Below are 19,393 nucleotides of genomic sequence, written 5' to 3' on the forward strand. Positions count from 1 at the left end.
ACTTGAAATAAGGTAGGAAAGTATAATTCCTATGACAGATATCTCATTTTAAAGAGACAGCCAACTTACCAGTCTTTGAAAGGTTGACAATTCAGATGTTTCCAGCAATTCCTCCAGGATTCCAGATGAACAGTTTCTCAAACACTTGTCTTTAACCAGCAGACTGCCCCGTGCCAGCACAGGAAATCCCACTGCTGTGTCACTGACTTGCTTGTGCCAAGTCCATGAACAGCTCACATTTCTCCAGTGCCATGCTAGCAGCAACTGGGAATTCAGGTAACATCATTCCAGCTAAATTGACCAAAATATTACAAGCCTGCTCTATTTGTGAGCAGACTGTTGACTTTTTAGGCTGGAGGTTCAGCAGTCGCTCACCTTATGGAAGTGGCATTTGCATGGTAAATGGCAGAGTACAGAGGGAAAGCAAAAGTTCATGTCCCAAAAGGATGATCTACAGCAGGAGTCAGGTCAGCATACTCGATATATGCACCTGACATAATGTGAAGCTCCTAAAGAATTTTTTTATGTATAAACTGTATTTTCTTTACATACTTGGTTTGGGTACAGTACATGAGACAAGAGCACACACTAAAGTCATTGTGGCTAGGCTTTGTGAACGAAGATTTGGGGACACGCTAAAGTAGAGACAAATCAAACCACAGAAGGTTAGTTGTAAAAATAGTCCAATTTTAGCAATAACAAGGATGCCCTGGCACCAGTACTATGTATCAAAACAGCCTAACAATCACGGCAAGAGAGGACTCACATTCAGTGTTACACAGGTGGCATAAAGGCTTCTCCAATATGTTTTATGCAGCTGTTCTGGTAATGTTGAGCAAAAATGTGAGAATTCATCCCTGTCTGGTATGGAACACACCAGTGGGAAGGATGTGAAAGAACTACAGTGTGCATCCAGCTGCTGTTGGAGCTGCCAGAAAGGATCCACGTCAGCCAGACACCACCCGGCAAAGACAATGAGGAGATTGACTTTCCGGCAGTAAATATCTGATGAAGACATATGGAATAGAAGACAAAGAACAAAGAATTTCATTTTGATAGAAATGAGTTTGCCATACATATGCAGAGTTGGCCTAAGTATTTGGAATGAAGTGGAACGATCCAGTAATTTCAATCAGAGTGCCTGAATAGCCATTTCGAGATGAGTAATCATAGAATCGATTGGGTTGGAAAAGACCTCCAAGATCATCGAGTCCAACCCTTGGTCCAACTCTAGTCCATTTACTAGATCATGGCACTCAGCGCCACGTCCAATCTGTGTTTAAAAATCTCTAGGGATGGTGAATCTACCACCTCTCTGGGCAGCCCATTCCAATGCCTGATTACTCTCCCCTGGCAGAGCTTAAGCCCGTGCCCCCTTGTCTTATTGCTGAGTGCCTCGGAGAAGAGACCAGCCCCCACCTGGCTAGAACTTCCCTTCAGGAAGAATCAGTGACTCTTCGGCTGTAAGCCAAGTGATTTAATTTAGTGCAGAAGGCATCTGATTCGACCAGGAGAAATGAGCCCCGTCTAACACCGCCGTTCGCTGTGTCTGTGCTGCCTCTCCTGCCGTCCCGTGACTCCCCCGTTACCCGTTCCCGATGGGAGCAAACGGTGACCTCTTCCCTTCTCCGCGGGCCGCACCAGCCCCTCCCTCAGGTCCCTCCCACCGGCGCCGCCCCCGCCCGGCCCCGCAGCGGCGGATGTGCGGCAACAACATGTCGGCGCCGCTGCCCGCCATCGTCCCGGCCGCCAGGAAGGCGACGGCCGCCGTGAGTGCGGGGCCGGCAGCCGCGACTGGGGCCCGGCTTTGTTCTGCGCGGCGGCCGCGGGCGGGGGCGAGGCGGGCCGGGCCGGGGGACATCGGGCTTGGGTCGCGGGACATGGGACATGGGACATGGGGCACGGGGCACGGGGCGTGGGACATTGGTCTTGGGGCACGGGGCACGGAACATAGGACACGGTACATGGGGCTTGGGGCACGGCGCATGGCGGGTGGCAGGACGGGGCTCTCCCGGCGCTTCCCGGCCGGAGCCGGGCCGGGCTCGGCACCTCGGAGGGCAGCGCTGGTGGCGGGCGGGGCCGGGAGGGGAAGGGAGCGCAGTTCGTTCTGAGAAAGTGGTGCCGCGCTCCGAACTGTGTCTGACCTTGTGTGGGCGTCTGTGGCTCGTGGGTGAGGTGCGTTTGGGTGGTTACTGATCCTAAACCACTGCGTTTGGTTTTTTTTTTTTGGCTTTTGTTTCCCTCAGGTCATTTTTCTTCATGGATTGGGAGATACCGGGTGTGTATTCTGATCTGTTACATATTCAGTAGTCATTATAGTTTCAAATATAAACTGCATGTTTTAAAGACGTGACAGGTTAAAAGTTACTAAACCTTCTTATTTTGCTCTTCACTGAATGCAGCGGCCAACAACAGATGCAACTTCACGTGTCCTGCAATTATGGTGACAGCTATTTGTTTAAATTTTCCTAGCAAGTCCTCAAAGGCTTTTGCTTCTCTCTTTTCACTTACCTAATTTGGTCTGAATGTGATCCCTCTTTTGTTCTTGAGTCAAACTTGGTAGAAAAAGAGGTCTGGGGATTTCTGATCCTTCTCTTTCCAGGGAGTGGGGTTCTGGTTATTCCTGTGCTTGTTTAAATTTCAAGTTCTTTTTCATTCTGAACATGTGGACTGCTGGTTTGCCAATAGGTGCAGTTAGTCTATGATTTCTCCTTCAATATGTTGTACTTACGTAAAAACCCAGATCTATTTGATTTATCTAACCAAACTCCAAAGTAGTCACCTAGTATCTGCAGATTTCTCTCTCTCTGAAATGTACTCTTCAGACTACAAAACCCCCCACCTAAATAAAATGTGAAATGCCCTGTTTAGCTTGTTCCTGTTATTTCCACGTTTGAGTAGAAATGGAAAGAGTAGTAGGGAATTTCTGAGAGGCATTCTAGCCGTGGTGTAGTGTTTCCATTTGAAGCTTGTGTGTGCCTAGAAATAAGTGTGCATTCATTAAATCCACTGAATTAGCAAGTTAGGAGAGCAATAAACCTTTTGAATTGGCACTTAGATACTGAAAATAAGTAACATGATTGCTCTGTCTGTTGTGCTCCCTGATGGGCAAAACGGCATAACTTTTTTGTTTTTTAAGAACTCTGTTAATCTGAAACTTGAATGTTGCCTCAAGGTTGAAACTTGCCATGTTTAATATGTAAATTTTTTTCTATACAACTAAAAAAAGTCAGCTATCAGAATTAAAACTTGCATAATCTGGACATTGAATAAGTTAAAAAAGAGTCAAGTCCAATGCACCTTGTTTGCATTATCCCTTTTCCTTTCTGGTGGTAGGATGCAGCTGAAGGAGCAGTACTGCCTGCATCTTGGCACCAAATGTTCTGTAAATGATTGCAGAATCTTTTGAGCTTTTGGAATTTGAGTCCTTGCAAATTGGATTGATGTTGCTTTTGGCAAGTGGTAAAAAACAGAGACTTGCTCCTTAACATAAATTGTATTCCTTAGACAAGGTGGTATTTTCATTTTGGTGTCAAAGCTAATGGACAGTCTCAAACTTGCAAATGCACTGAATGTACTGGCATGTCTATTTAACAAGATATGACTTTTCTAGGGAAATAGGGTGATTTGGTTGTGTTTGTTCCTCTAGTCTGCTGCAGATCAGATTAGATAAGGTGTCTTTAACATACTGCTAGACTATTTTTTAAAATAAAAGCTTCAGTAGTGACCCCCCCAAAAAATCGTTTGAAGAGAACTTAGTAACAATTTTGTAACTTGCTGGAGTTTAAACTGACCTGTTGCCCTTCACATGAATTTTTAAATTGATCATTTTAACAACTGTATTTTTCTTACTCTGGGAAGTGTCTAACAGAGGTTATGTTCTTTTTCTTTCTTAGCTCCTATAAAAATGGCACTTAAAGATTGGCATATACTTTTCAAAATTTGAACAAAGGGTACAACATAGCAAATTATTCTAAAGAGTCTGCATAAATGTGTGTACAATATTGCTTTCAAAATTTGTCAAATTAGTCTTTATAATTGACTGAAAAATGCATCCAAATTCTTCTCTATTTTTTCTCAGTCATATTTCTCCTTTAGATTTCATTTGGCCTTCTGTGATACTACAAATGTTATTCATATCATTATTACCTGCAATTTGTTAATAGGTTATATAAAAGTTTTGTAAGGAAGGAGGCTGAGTTATACAGTCAATGCTTCAAACGTCTGTGCTGTCTGTGTGTTAGAAATGCCTTTAACTTTAAGTAACATACATTAGCATTTCAGGATGATATTAAAATTAAAAATAAACTAAACACACTTGTCTGCTGTTGGTCTGATTAGTTCAGCTGTGTCACTGATGAATTTGTTAAAGGTGTTTTTTGCTTAGAATCAAATTTCCATTATCTAATTTAGTGGGTGAAGTAGAAATACTGAATGTTGAGAAAAATCAGAAAATAAATGTCCTATGGAGTGTTCTGGAAAGCCAAGTGCAGGCACAGGCAAAGGTTCTGCATGGGTTCAGATTTGGGTCAAGGTCAGTTCATGTCTAGATGAGCCCTAGAGTGAGTCCAGTGTTCTGGAGTGGAGGAAGCTTGTTAGCTTGTCTGCTGTGCAGGCCTTGCTTTGTTCTGGGCACTCAGATACAGCACGCGCTTGATTAAAAAGCTACTGCAGTCTGGAGTGGTGTTAGGACTGCCTGAAGCCAGAAGCATTCAAGCTGAGCTGAAGTTAATAGGTCTGATTGATTAGGTTGGCTTTTTGTGGAGTTAGATGTCAGTTTGCTACCCTCCCACATCTGGAAATGTGCTTCAGAAAGAGCAAAGTTGGCTGTGAAAGAAACTGCCTTAGCTCTGCAGGAGCAGCAGAGCAGCCTCGGAGCTGCCCTGGAAGCAGGATACCTGTGTTCATCTGTTGTGGCACACAAGTTAATAAAGCCATACAGATACAGAGCAGGCTTTGCCTAAAGCCAAAGTGGTATTTCTGCAGCTGTGTCACAGCTGTGGTACTCAAATTAGACAGTCTACCATGCTGTATACATGCCACAACCATTCAGAGGCTGAACAAACCTTCTAAGTCTAGTCCTGCCTTCATAGTATACTGTGGTTGATGTAAAAATTTTCCAGAAGTATTTATATTGATCTAATTCTGTATATTTCACACTTGGTCTGTGCTGATGCATAAGCATAGAAGTAAGAACTAAGCCAAAACATAAATGCAGTTTAATATGTTTTTTGTTAACAGGCATGGATGGTCAGAAGCACTTGCAGGCATCAAAAGCCCCCACGTGAAATACATTTGTCCACATGCGTAAGTTTGTATCTTTTCTTCATTTCCCTTATTCTGCAGAGTTGCATATTAAGACACTTGAGCAGGTGATGAAGTCAAAGGGGATTTGGATTTCTCTGAATTTCAGGTTTTTTTTATATAAAAATTCACTCCGAATAATATTGATGATATTAAATATGTTCTTGTTTTCAGGAACTTCTGTGTGATTTACTTTAGGGCAAAGCTGGTTTTTTATTTGTATTTTTTTCTTACTAATTCAGACTGAAAACATATTTGGGAAGCTTTATGTACAAAGTTAATTATTTTGACTTTGTTTTCACTGGATTGAGTTTTTTGTTGCTTTTCCCCCCCCCCTCCAACAGTCATTTATTAAAAACCAGTTTTATCAAGGAGTAGTTTTTGTTTGTATTTTACTTACCATTAAATATAATTTGTATTAGGTACATGTATTAAACTTGGGTGTGAGTGTAGTATGTTGAAATTTGCTATAGATTACTGGGAAATTTAAAGATTGACAGGATATTCATATTTTCAGCAAATAATGCAGTTTGAGCTGTATTTGTGCAAGTTGAGAAGTGAAATACTTCTGGACAGGGTCAGGAGTCAGTAAATAAAGCAACAACATCTATCTAATAACTACTTAATGGTAGAAAAATGAGTTTAGGTATAACTAATTTATTTTAACATAAAATTCAGATTGTGTTTCATCCCAGTTGTTTCGGGAGATGTGGAGCAGGGATAATAGGGAGAGAAGTAAGCAATTTTTTGGTTTATTGCTGATTACAGTAATCAGGGCTGTGATTTATTTATTTGTGTTACCACATGGCAATGCTTTCCTGAGCCATTTGAAAGTAGCTTAGTAAGAACTGCTGTTTTCTTTGCTTGTGCTTTGTCTTCTTTCAGTCTTTCCTTGCAGAACTTAATGCTTCTCAGTTTCCATAGATTAAAAGGAAAGATAGATTTGATCCATCACATGGTCCATTGAAGTTGTCTTGGGATGCCTGAAAAGATGACCTGCAGCAACACGGGGGGTGGGAAGGAGTCCTGCAGTGAAGGCAGGCCCTGCCTAAGCAAATCCAGCATGTGTGGCCAGACCTGTATCCACCACTGTGATGCATTCGGCTGCTTCCTTAGGTCTACTGATGCTGCTGTGTAAGGTGCCTTCATCCACTGAGGATGTATGGAACTGTGATAAAGGACTCCTACATAAAAATAACTAAATAATATATGTATATATAAAATATGTATATTATATATATGCAGTTGCACACACACACATTTAAAGCAGCCCATTAATACTTGGTTTGCTTTCCACAGAGAGTGGTAATTCAACCCTGAATATTAAATGTATTTGGGCTGGCAGGTTTCAGGAAAGTTTCCTTCAAGAGACGCTGCAAAGCAGCTTATGTTAATTACAGTTTAAAAGTAAGACAGAATTAGAGATATGTAATTTTAATGACATATCTGCATTGTTGAATTTCAGTATCTATTATGTCAGTGGTGTTCCTTCTCATTTCTAGGCCAGTTATGCCAGTTTCTTTGAACATGAACATGGCTATGCCATCATGGTAAGTATTTGTTCAATTGCAGATGATTCTAATCAAAATATGTCTAGAGGTATGAGCTCATTATTCTTAATTTAAAATCATGAACAATCTGAATATCTGGTTTTAATCACACGCAAGTATAAAGCTTTTTACTTTAGTTCTGTTCTTATAAAAGGGCTGTTATGAGTACACTAATTATCCTTGGGTATATGTGGTAATGATTATTCCTCTAATCTGTATATCATAAAATAGGAACCCCATTTTATTTTACAGCTATAGTCTGTAGTCTGCGTTGTGTGTGAATTCTTAGCAATAGTAGAGATGTGGAGCAGAAATATTACTGCTACTAGAGAGTAATATTTAGTGGGTCAGTAGAATATGTACAAACTGTTCTTTAGAACATCCATTCTGAATAGAGAACCAGAAGAATATGGTAGATTTCAAGGTCTTAAGCCAGTCTTCAATTTTGTGGGGGTTTGATTTTGTTTATTTTTTCCTCAAGTAACTTGTGTTTGGTTTTCCTATATTTCTTCAAACCATATTTTAATTTGTACATAGAACTGATAAATTGAAATTCCAGTTCTTGGAATATTTTTGAAGCAAATATCAAAACCAAGCTGCTTAATCTGCAGTAAATTACAGAAGATACCAAAACTTAGAAAAGCCTTGTTGACTAGATCTAGCCTCTTGAGGCACATTTACAGATTGTCCGCTGTTTCTTGTAAACTGTGGTACTAAACAATATGTCAACTAACATTTTTATCTGGAAAACATCCAAATTTTATTTTTTGTGTATTAAGGAAGTAGAATGGATGCTTTAATGAGTAATGTTCTTGTTGATGTTTTTGTAAGGTTTGATATCATTGGACTTTCTCCAGATTCACAGGAAGATGAAGCTGGGATCAAGCAGGCGGCAGAGAGTGGTATGCTTAGGAATATTGGTTTTTGTGTCTTAAAAGTACTTCCATGTATTCTTAAAATGAATTATCAGTCTGAAACAGGTTTTCCAAAGGCAACATTTTTAGGGAAAATGGTATATATTGTATTATAGCTGACCAAAGTTTAGCTAAATTCTTTGTTTGGTTGAGTGTTTTACCTTTATTCCTAAGTCCAATAATCACCAATATAAACACTTCATACTTTCCAATATGACATGTACATGGGAGCCAGTGAATTCTTTTAAGATCTTCTGGGTAGAACAGGTTAGAGCTGTATGTGCACCCACTTGTGTTGCTTTTACTTAGAAGAGGATCCATCTTCCCAGCAGAGAGGCTTTTGTCTTGCATGTTTTTCTCTTTGAAAATGATATAGTGGCACTGAAATTTCTTATTGTACTCTATATATTTTGATACTTTTTAACCTATAGCAGGCTAGATTTTCCTTTTGCTAGCTTTGTGTTGACAACAGGCAGAAGGTATCTTTCTACTGAATGGAGTGGGGTTTAACTACTGGCTTTCATTTATGTTGCAGTGAAAGCACTGATAGATCAAGAAGTGAAAAATGGAATTCCTTCCAATCGAATTATTCTAGGAGGCTTTTCTCAGGTAAGATATGGCTGGAAAGACCTGTATATTTTTATCTAGGGAAGTAACCTAGATTTCTTAATGTGGGAAATCCATACAATTGAATTGAAAAGAGCTGATGTTAGATGTCTCTAAAATTTGAAGGTGTCAATTTTGCTTTCCTTTAACAAATACAGTTTTTTAGTGTTACGCAAATAATTACTATTCAATGGAGAATGAACATGCATGTGTAAAAAAGGTACTAAAATTAATAGTCTGTTTAAAATCTTTATGCCCATGACATACATAGTTGTGCTTGAAAATTTTCCTAGTATTTTTAATTTAAATTTAATTTGGTAGATATTTAGTGGTCTGGATTTATTTGGGAATTCTTCTCTTTATACTTGTAAGACATCTGTGGTAGGTAGGTTAGTAGACTAATTGGTCCTTGTATCAATTGCCCAGTTTGCATGCAAATAAATTAAAGTATTCAAGTAGTGATAATATGGTTGTGAGTAATAATGCTTCATATTTTTTCATGGCTGTTAGTTACAGCAAATTTGCTGGTTTACTTCTGAATTCATCACATGGTCTTGGAGGGGAGGAGAAAAAATCAAAAGAAATCTACATAAACACTATTTTTAGTGTTGGTTATAAAGAAGGATAGATTGGAATAGAAAACGCCCTTTAAGGGAGCAATTCAAGATCTTGAAACAAGAATTAAAAGGGACACAACTGTCACCACTGTAATACTTATATCTCTTTATCCTAGGGAGGTGCTTTATCATTGTATACAGCTCTTACAACACATCAAAAATTAGCAGGTGTCATAGCCCTCAGCTGTTGGCTTCCTCTACGGGCCTCTTTTCCTCAGGTATTTATATTTCTTTGCTAAGACAATTTGCACCTTTGGGGAATGAGTGTGTCTTTAAGATCGTATCTCCTATGGGAATTAGTAGCTGTTGTTATTACCAGATATTGACAGTTGTTTGATAACTTCAAAGTTTTTAAAATAGTACCCTGGAGTTTCAGATTTTGCTAAGTAGGAAGAATGAATAAATGCTCAGTAGTTATCTCTGCTTAAAATGACATTCCTAGAAAATTTAAAGGATATAACAAATTTTCCTTGAAGATTAATCTTCTATCTGCCATTTTTTCCATCTGCAAGGTACTGTCTTATTAGAGACTGGATATTTGAACAAAGTATCAGGTGTTTTACTTGGCCAGAAATCATGTTCTTCTGAAGTTTTTTGCCAAGATTTTACTTACAGGTCTTTGAGCTTAGTGTGCTGTCAGATACAGACCTTCCTTCATAAGGAACTTGCAGACTATACATTGTATTTTCCCCACCTCAGAATTCAACTCCTTGTGCCCCAAGGCATAATCCCATGGGGTTATTTCATTTCAGCAGTGTTAGTCTTATCTCCATTTAGTGTCTGTTTCTTCTCTTCTAATTCCACCCCAGCAAGGCCCTATCAGTGGTGTCAACAAGGAGATTCCTGTTCTTCAGTGCCATGGGGACTGTGACCCGCTGGTTCCTTTAATGTTTGGGTCCCTCACTGTTGAGAAGCTAAAGGGTATGATAAATCCAGCCAATGTAACCTTCAAGACTTATGCTGGCATGATGCATAGCTCTTCCATTGAGGTAATTTTCTTAATATACAATGTTTTAGCTGGATATGGTTAGTTCTTTTCCCTCAAAAGAAATATTTATAGTTTTGGGAGGGCAGGTTTTGAGGGAGGGAAGTTAGTTTTTGGTTATTTGGTTGGTTTGGGGTTTGTCTTGGGGTTTTCTTTCCAATAACAGGTGCTTTATGCTTCTCTTCATTTTGGTGAGTTACTGAATGCTGGGCTAAAAGAAGCATCCAAAGCAAAATTTTATATGACTAGTGAGAACTTCCTCAGAAGCTGGTATGTTTGGGACTAGGCTACTTGGTCTATAAAATACTCTTTCCCCCTGCCCCCAAATTTTTATTATTTGCTCTACTTATAAAACAGACAAACAAACAAACAGAAAGACCCCCGAAAAGCAAAGCAAACAAACAAACAAAAAACCCTCCAAAAACCCAACCTGAATTGGAAGGCAGATTCTCACAGCATAAATCCAACATGGTGTTTTGGAGAGAAGAATCCTGGTAGTTCTGTGGATGGAGACATCAAAGCAATAGGGAGGGAGGGCTAACACTATGGAAGAGTCAGAACTTGTATTTATGATTCTGGCTCAGCAGGCAGCTGAGCTGATGTAATAACTTGCTGCTGTCAGAAAGGGGTGGACTCATTTCCCTTTGCTCGTGACCTTGTGGCCCTCTCTTCCTCCTTGCACTGGCTCTGGTGCTGATCAGAACCCTCTTTGAACCATTTGAATGTGCTAAACTGACAGAAGCTGCTGACTTCAGTTTTTGCAGCTGTAGTGAGCTGAAGCATCAGAACTTAGACAAAGTAAGTGATAGGAGCAAGAAACAGAAAAGAAGGCAAGGAATAGATCTGCATTTATCATCATGCATAACTTGTTTAATTTGAATAGTTACATCTTGAGGGGACTGTGCCTTAGGACAACCTCTTTGGGACACAAAGTGATATAGCATTTAGACAGTACTATTGCTGAATTGTTGAACAAATATATGAGTAATATATTACACAACTATATTAGAAATGTGCTCCTTCTTTACAACAGTGACTTAATTAAAAAAGAAAAATTAATATTTAGTCTCCCAGTCTAGTTCACTGCATTGCATTTCCTTAAGGACGGAAGCGTCATGAAAATGAAACTGAGGGATTTGGAAGGGGATGCTGGCTTTTAACACTGCTGCTAACTTTAAAAATATACACAAAGCTCTGGCCTTTGGATCGTATCCACAGTCAGCCTGGTGCTATTCAGATCATTTGATGTTAATATGTAGCTTGCCTGCTCAGAGAGAGAAAAAGTAGTCTGTGCTCTTTCTGTTGTATTAGCCTCTTCTGACTGAAGGGTGCCTTGAAGAGAGTTACCAGCCTTGACTTGTGTGCAAAGTGGTACAATTTTATCAAGTAACTAATTCCTCAATATTTGTCGCCCAGGTGCTCATTATAACTGAAATGGTGAAACAAGATTTAGTGTAGCTGAATATATAGTAGGAGAGAACTTCAACTAATACATACTTTTATCTTTAAACAGGAGATGATGGATGTAAAACAGTTCATAGACAAACATCTACCTCCGGTAGACTGAATTGATCTGTGAGAAGCTTTCTATATAAATACACCAGCATCAACTGTGGTAGAGTGTTAATCTTTTCTTATGCCTGATAGGAAGCATTATTTCTATACCTGCAGTGTTATTACTGTGTTGCAAATTTATACTTAGGATGATGATTAAATAATGCAAATATACAAGAAATGATAATTTTTTAGTATTCGTCACCCACTCATGGGAACTATATAAATGAGGGAACTAGGTAACAATGACAGAATGTAACGTAAACATACTGTTTTAAAATGTCTGATTTTTTTTTCTGACTGGAGAATTTTAAACTATTTGTACAATTGAAAATGAAATTTAAGTGAGTAACATAGATGTCACCAGTTTAGTTGTACTTGAGACATGGTTCGTTCTTCATACTCATTGAAAATGTATGACATCATTTAGGTAATGAATGCATAAAGTACACAACAGGTAACATGGTGGGCATGTTATGGTAGAATAAATGCTACCAAGGATAAAGCTTTAAAGAGTGTATGTTACCTTTTTAACAGGTGGGGAGAGTTGTTCTATAATGGCTAGAAGTCAGCGAAGGTATTTTTTATATTTAAACCACCTCAATTTTAAACTGTTCATATAGGTAGATACTGTGGAAATTCTAAAGGGACTCGTTCATTGTTAGACTGTTCTTTGTCGCTTATTGTCTGTCTTTTTTTTTTAATTGTTACAAATGTTGACTTGGAACAATTTTGAAGAAGTGCACAGGATTAATTGAGTTTCATTAAAGAAAATCTTGTTTTCCTACTAAATATGCTTTAGTCCTTGTAGCTTTCATTTATTTATATATTTCACAGGAACTGTTACAGAATATAGTTTTGATTTTTTTTCTGTCTGCTTTGAAGTAACTAACAGAAAATAGTGCAGCTGGATGGTTCTTTGTATTGTTGAACTCTCATCTGTAACACACACTTGGTCTTATTTGGATTATTTTTTAATAGAAATATAAGTGCAATTTGGATATAACTTACCTAAACTTCAAATTGATACCCTATTTTACTTTCTCTTATTGCATGTTGAGGCTTGATTTTTTTTTTCTGAAAAGGAATAAAGCATTTTATTTTTAAATATATCATTCTACATTTTCCTTGATCAATATAGCCTATGAATATGAAGATGTACTATGGAAAAAAAAGTAAATCTACAAGATGCAGAATGTTTCATCTTGTAGAATCTTAAAATTGTACAATGTACTGGGTTACAGGAATTGATGCACACTCAGTAGCTTTTTGCAGTTAAGAGCCATAATTTGCTTCTGGAAACTGCTGTGAGGCAGCTCAGAGGCTGCCACCACACTAAGAGTGTTTAGGATAATGCACTACACTTTTTACTACATAATATGCTGCATAACAATGTTCTATACTATAATATGTTTTCAGTCCAAGAGTATTCCTATTTAGGATGCATCTGTCATGTCAGCACTCTGCTTCATATGCGTGTTTAAGGTACTTTTTCCTCTCCCAGCTTAATCAAGGCATCCTCTTACACTATATATGGATTTGCCTAAGACATCTGCCAGTGCAAATACATAAGTGGGGAATTACACCTTTGTATCCCTTCTGGTGCCAGACATCTGACTTGTTTACCTGATGTGAGCTCTCAGTTTTCAGTGCTTTTTTTTTTCTCTATGTATTGCACTTCATTTTTCAGAAGCTGTTTTTCTTTGCTAATCCAATTGCTGTGGATTATTAAACATCTCTTGATATGTAACATTAAAAAGGAGTTTTTTTCCTAAATTTTAATGAAACAATTTTAGATATTCCATCTGTGTAGTGAAGAGGTCATATTTATTACCTTTGAAGTTTAATTAGTCATTTCTCTCAGTAACTCTCTTCTATAGATCTGCCAATTTGTCTTTCAGTTAATTAAGTTCACAGAAGAAACCATAATATTCTTATTGTAGTTGTGCCAAAGTTCTCTTGAGAAAACAATATGTTCTAGCTTGGAGTCATTCCCAAACTGCATTAGCTAATTTTGCAGTCCTGCTGAATTGCAGTCTTGGTAAGCAAACTATATGTTATTTCTCCTAGTTTTTAGATTTATCTTCATTACTGTTATCTACATAATACCCTGAATATTGGCATGTTTCCAAAGTTCTTGGACAAGCTTATATTTTTTACTTCATTACTTTCATGTTCTGTTTGTAGATTTGTTGATAATGCTGTTCAGCTGTCTTCTAATTGACTGTGTGCTTATTTCACATATTCCTCCTTCTCCAAAAATAAATTTTAAAAAGTATTTCCAAGATGGTAAAAGATCACTCCTAGCTTCTTTCTGTGTTAGTTTCATAACACTTTGGTAACACTGTGTTTACAGCTTGTGGTCAGTTTCTAGTATTTATGCATTCTAATCCAAGTCAACTTCAACTGTCATCATTGTGATGCTTTCAGATGTTTCTTTATAAAAGCTTTTTATGTGTTAACTTTATTCAAATACTCAGCTATCATAACAAGATTCTTTTTTCACATGGATGTTTTGCTGCTTGCTGTATCTGCAATGAGCTGTGTTACCAAAGTAAATAAGTAAATGTTATGACTTACTCTGAATTTCTATATTCTAGGAAGAATTCTCCTCACTTCTTTTTTTTTCAGAAATGTATATTTATGTTGATGTTGGGGGTTGTTAAAGAGCCCAGAAGCTGGAGGAAACATCAAGTCTGTATCTTGTCTGCTGCCTTACTACAGTGTGTATCTTGAGCTCCTTCTTTTGTAACTTCCTGGCTTGTTTGAATGATTTGTGTATGATCTCGTAGCTAAACTTCTTCACTACCTGAAGTGATTTGGTGTTGGGATTGTTGTCATAATGCATATACATGAGGCAGAATATCTCAGTCTGGTGGAGGAGTTTTCATAGTATTCTACTGAAATGGAAATTGGGCTGTCAGTATTATAAATATGAATGTCCTATCAATGAATGTCCTACAATTTGAAACAGTCCAATAATGAAGTTTATTTTTTATAATGTTAGACTTTTCAGCAAAGGAGATGATTGATGTCTGTCAAACATGTGAAAGCACTGATTCAAAAATACCTTGCTTGAAGGTCAGTTTGTTTCAATGAGTATCTAACTCCCTAATGTGTTCTTAATTTCAAAATGGTACTTAAGTTTAACTGCAGTTTTGTGCAATCAGAAGTCTGACTTCCTGTTGGAATATGTTGCCCACTTTTTAATAACCATGTGAGTTATCTATTAGAAGCCAAATCTTCCAGCCATTCTTGAGGTAATGTGTACTGGGGACTGTACTGTGGTGAGGGCTGTATGATTTGATCTCTTCCTGTGATCTTGTGTAATTACAACACAGTAGATTGGTAAAAGTACTGTACACTGTAACTGGTATTAGAACTGTTAATTAAAAGAGGTTCTCTCTGATGAAGTATACTGGACTTCATTGAAATCATTTGAATTCATCTTTTATGCAGAGGTGCTATGTGGGTTTATGGATATGACTGAGAACAAACTGTAAGATGTGAATAAATCATATGTATCAGGCCTGTGTATCATAAATTTTATCATACTTTGTGCTATGAAGTATAAGTCATTTATATTTAATATAAACATTTAAGATGTAATTTATTTTACTCATTTTATTTATAATAAGGAGTCTTAACTTTGTAGTAGGAAAAGTGTAAAACTCCATTTTTTAATCATTGTGAAATAAATTTCAGTCAGCATTTGGGCAGGTACTAAAGGCTTTTTCCATTCTCGCCTGAAAGAAGTTGAGCTTTTATGTCTTGTGAAACGGGCACTCCAGAGGCTTCTTCCAAATACATTGCATGGTAATGTATGTGTGATACTAGAATGCACAAGTGTGATGATTTGTAGTTAAAGGAAAATTGCTTACCAAGTTACATTTTGCTACATTGTTGCAAGAATGATAAGTGGGGGGGGTCATATAATGGGTTAATTTTATTTTAACTTGTTTTCTTGGAATTCACAGTAATTTTGAAAGACGGAAGAAATTAAGATATTTTCTAGTAGAGTTATTCTAGGACACTAAAGAGCCAAAGTTTTTTTCATTTTGTATTGCTACGCCTTTCTCTGGGGTTTTTGTGGTCGGGAAGGCTTTGAAGTTACATTGTTTAACATGCATACCACTTACCAGATTTGTTAAAGAAACAGTTTTCAGGTCAGGGGTTACATGCTCTGCTTAAGTTTAGTATTTGAGGATCATCAGTGGCAGGGCACTCTAAAGAAAATTTGAGATTATCTGGGAAGTGAGGGAATGGGGTGTACATGTGGTAAAGGCACATTTTCCCCCACCCAAGCAGCTTAAAGCAACTAAAAGGCTACTTGTTTCCACAGATAGCAATGTTCAAAAGTCAGTGTGGAGTCCAGTGAGGAAGTTCATCAATGTACAGGAATGATGTGATGGATGTGATGTGATGGATGCTGTGCTGTATGTGAATATGTTGTGGCAACTTAAGGGACCAAGAATAGCTAGTGACTATAAAGATGCAATATTGCAGAGAGGGATCTGGTAGTTTATATTTTAGGAAAAATGTTTTCAGTAATGCTCAGTTTCTATTACTTTCAGCCCTGGCATCCCCCTGATAAGATGACCTTGCTGAAAAGTAGCATAGTAAAAAAAAACAAAACAAAACAACAGAACCAATGAAACAACACAATGTAATATTGTATTAAACTTTACCAAATATAGTGTGAGACCACTAGTGTAAGTGAAGAAGGTGACTCAAGAAATTTTCAGAATGTTTGTTAGTTAACTTGCAAATGTGATTCTTTGCAGATGAATAGTTGTAAATCAGATTCCCCCTTCCTGCCTCCCCCTTTTTTCCCTTCCTTTTCATTGCTTGCCGCTCTCATCTTACCACTATTTGCCTTTGGGATAACAGGTTTTATTAATTCTCTTTGAGTTGAACAAGTGTCTTTGATGTAGCTGATTAAAGAAGTACTTGTATAATTTAATGGACATTCACAAAGCGAATCAGTAGATTGTGTTTTTCTCCTAGTACCAATTACTAGAAAGGAGCAACCCATTGCCTCCTTTTTTATCTGTAAAACTTAAAACTTCCAGTTTGCTGGGATGTAGTGAATTTGCTTCAGGCCCTGAAGTGGGAGATTTAGCTACTTGGTGTGAAGATGACTTCCCTCAGGGGTCATTCAAGATTCTTTTTTTAAAAGGCTATTTCCTTTCATTAAGAGATGGAACAGATGGAGTCTAAAAGTTGGAGTCTGAATGTTCCTTAGTTGTGAATACCAGCAAACCCTTAAAGTAGCTTGTGTTTGAAATAATTTGCTAACTCTGTTGCAGTATTTAAAATTATTGGAGAGGACCATTAAAAGGCTTAAATATTTGCAGCCTATATAGAAAAAAATATGTAAAAGTAGCTGCAGAATCGAGAAGTCTTAATAAAATGAACTTGAAAAAAACCCAAAATATTTTCTTAGTATTTTTTTAATATTTAAATGCCTCCAGTTGCTAGTTTTAAGTTTTAAAAACTGAAGACATTTTGAAAATGTAGGTAACATTTTGGAAAAGTAAATTAAAAAAAACCCAAACCCACCTGTTGAATAACCATAGAACAACTAATCAAGGTCCATAATAGTGTTTCAGAAATTTTTGAGATAAATCTTGTTATGAGGAATTAGAGCTTCTCTTTGTTACAGCTTCCCTTAGGTGTCTGTGGACTCATTTCTTCTGCAAAGGCTGGGGACCACTTGGCTGATTTGGACCATTTGAGATTCTGTTTGATAGACCTAAGTCACTGTTACACTGAGGGTTCCAATAAAGAGAAGAGGGATAATTGGTATAACGTGGTTACATTAAACCTTTTGCAGTGCTGTTAATGTTTTATTTTGCACAGTTGTGTTAACACATGATTAGAGGAGCTTTTTCAATACAGAATGTTAGTCCTGAAAATGGAGGATTTTAATTGCCTTGGTAGCAGTTCAGAATCCTTCACTACAAACATTGTGTGCTCCTGTTTACCCCTCCTGCCCCAAATTGCTGAAGAGGCTGTTTCATGCCAAATGCAACTAGTCACTAGAAATGTATGTTGTTTCATTTATGTACTCTCTTAGGAGGGCCATCTCTTCCTGTTCAGTGTTTCTATTGTTGAGGTCCTGTGGTCCTGGAAATGAGAGGCTCTAGCAAGTTGGACGTGGGCTCTTGGCATGAGAACGATGTGATTTGAGTTCAATACCATTTAAAAACTGTTGCAAAAGAATGGAGAGAATATACCTTAACAGGTAAATGCAGTGCAACAAACAGTGTGTTGTTTCTTCTTTCTAATGTGTTTATTTAGGATAAAACAGCTAAACACAAAGGAAAAGGTTGCATAGTTTAACTTTTGCTTGGTCTATTTTCCCTATCCTACTATTCTTTGCGGCTGTTAAATGCCACCCTGACACTCAATCCTGTCAGATCTCGGAATCTAAGCAGGGTTGGGCCTGGTTAGTATTTGGATGGGAGACCTCAATACCGGGGGCTGTAGGTTCTGGTCCTGAGGAGTTCACTGTTACCATCCAAGTTCGCTTAGCCATGACAGGTGAACCTTAGGAGTTAAAGGGTAGGGCCAGTTCTGCGCACGCTGTGCCTTACGTAAAATCCACTGTGCAGGCTGGAAGGACACACCCACGTGGGGAGAGCCCTTCCCAAATCTTTATTCGTGAGGCTGAGCCCTGATGATGGCTGTTCTTAGGGCTTGCAGTGGGATGCTATAGAAGAGTTTGATGCTGTGCAGAGCTGCTTGGTTGAGAGCCAGCTAAAAGAGGGACAATCATGCAGAGTACTATTTTTTCAATAGAAGATTGCTGTCCCGTGGGTGATAGAGCAGCCAATATATAGAATTTGGTTAGCACTGGTTCAGTTCATTGCTGTAGTTCTGCTACTGTCCTGCACAGTACACACATGCTGGGCTCTGTGTTACATTACACACGCCGAGCTGTGTGTTGCATTACACACTGTAACAATTAATTTTGGATATATATCCAGAACAAAGCTAATCACAGTCATAAGATCCACAACCAGCATTTATTGCAATAACAACTAGCAAAAAAGCATTAAAAGGATAAGATACTAATTGCAAAAGAGAATAGAAAGAATTAAATACTTAAAGGTTACAAAAGGATACAATATAGTTGAAATATAGTTGATGCTGCAGCAGTTGCTTCCTATCTCTGATGCTTACTTGAGCAGACAGGTCAGGACTACCAGGACCAGCAGAAGCTGGACGGCACTCATGCTTAGCGGGCATCCCCACGGAGCTAACACGAGCTCGGTGGAAGGATGGGTGTTGCTCAGCTCTCTCACTCCTGGTGTTCCTATTTATCAGCTATCCATTGTACTGTGTAGGGCCAGGACGCAGTATAAGGTGATACCTGAGAGCCAAACACCGCCTATTAATTACATAAGTGGCAACAGTCTGTGTGCATGCTCGCCTGTTGGGTAGTGGTCGTAGGACCCCTGCCCACCTATTCTTCCTCTCATCATTAGCTTCCTCACCCCCTTGTACAACCTTCACCATTGTGTAGCCAAGTCAGAGGAACATGGCTTTGATAATGAAGAACATCTAGTGTTTGTATACTATACAACTCTGCCTAGTTTCCCAGCACGTACTTTCTCACCCATGCTCCACTGACCATCTAAATTAAGAGTAGCCTCCTTACACACACGCTAGGCTGTGTTACATTACACATGCTGGGCTGTTACACACACACCGAGCTGTGTGTTACATTACACACACCGAGCTCTGTTCTGTCCCGTGTCCCGTGGCTGTGTTGGTCCCGCCCGGGGGCGGCGCGGCTCGGGCGGGGCGGGGCGGTGGCGCGATCGTGCTCTCGGCGTGCCGCAGCGCTGCCTGGCG

General features: G+C 38.5%; 1 protein-coding gene across 1 annotated transcript; it reads left to right on the forward strand.

The window, feature by feature from the left end:
- Positions 1–1,679: 1,679 nt before the first annotated feature.
- LYPLA1 (lysophospholipase 1) lies at positions 1,680–14,948 on the forward strand. The gene is made up of 9 exons (XM_071554536.1): positions 1,680–1,769; positions 2,247–2,278; positions 5,242–5,307; positions 6,807–6,854; positions 7,686–7,756; positions 8,304–8,377; positions 9,108–9,209; positions 9,801–9,980; positions 11,490–14,948. The coding sequence occupies exons 1-9, from the start codon at positions 1,701–1,703 to the stop codon at positions 11,541–11,543; spliced, it is 696 nt and encodes a 231-aa protein (XP_071410637.1). The 5' UTR covers positions 1,680–1,700; the 3' UTR covers positions 11,544–14,948.
- The last annotated feature ends 4,445 nt before the right edge of the window (positions 14,949–19,393 follow it).

Source organism: Pithys albifrons, chromosome 4 (assembly GCF_047495875.1).
Source record: "Pithys albifrons albifrons isolate INPA30051 chromosome 4, PitAlb_v1, whole genome shotgun sequence".
NCBI lineage: Eukaryota > Metazoa > Chordata > Aves > Passeriformes > Thamnophilidae > Pithys > Pithys albifrons.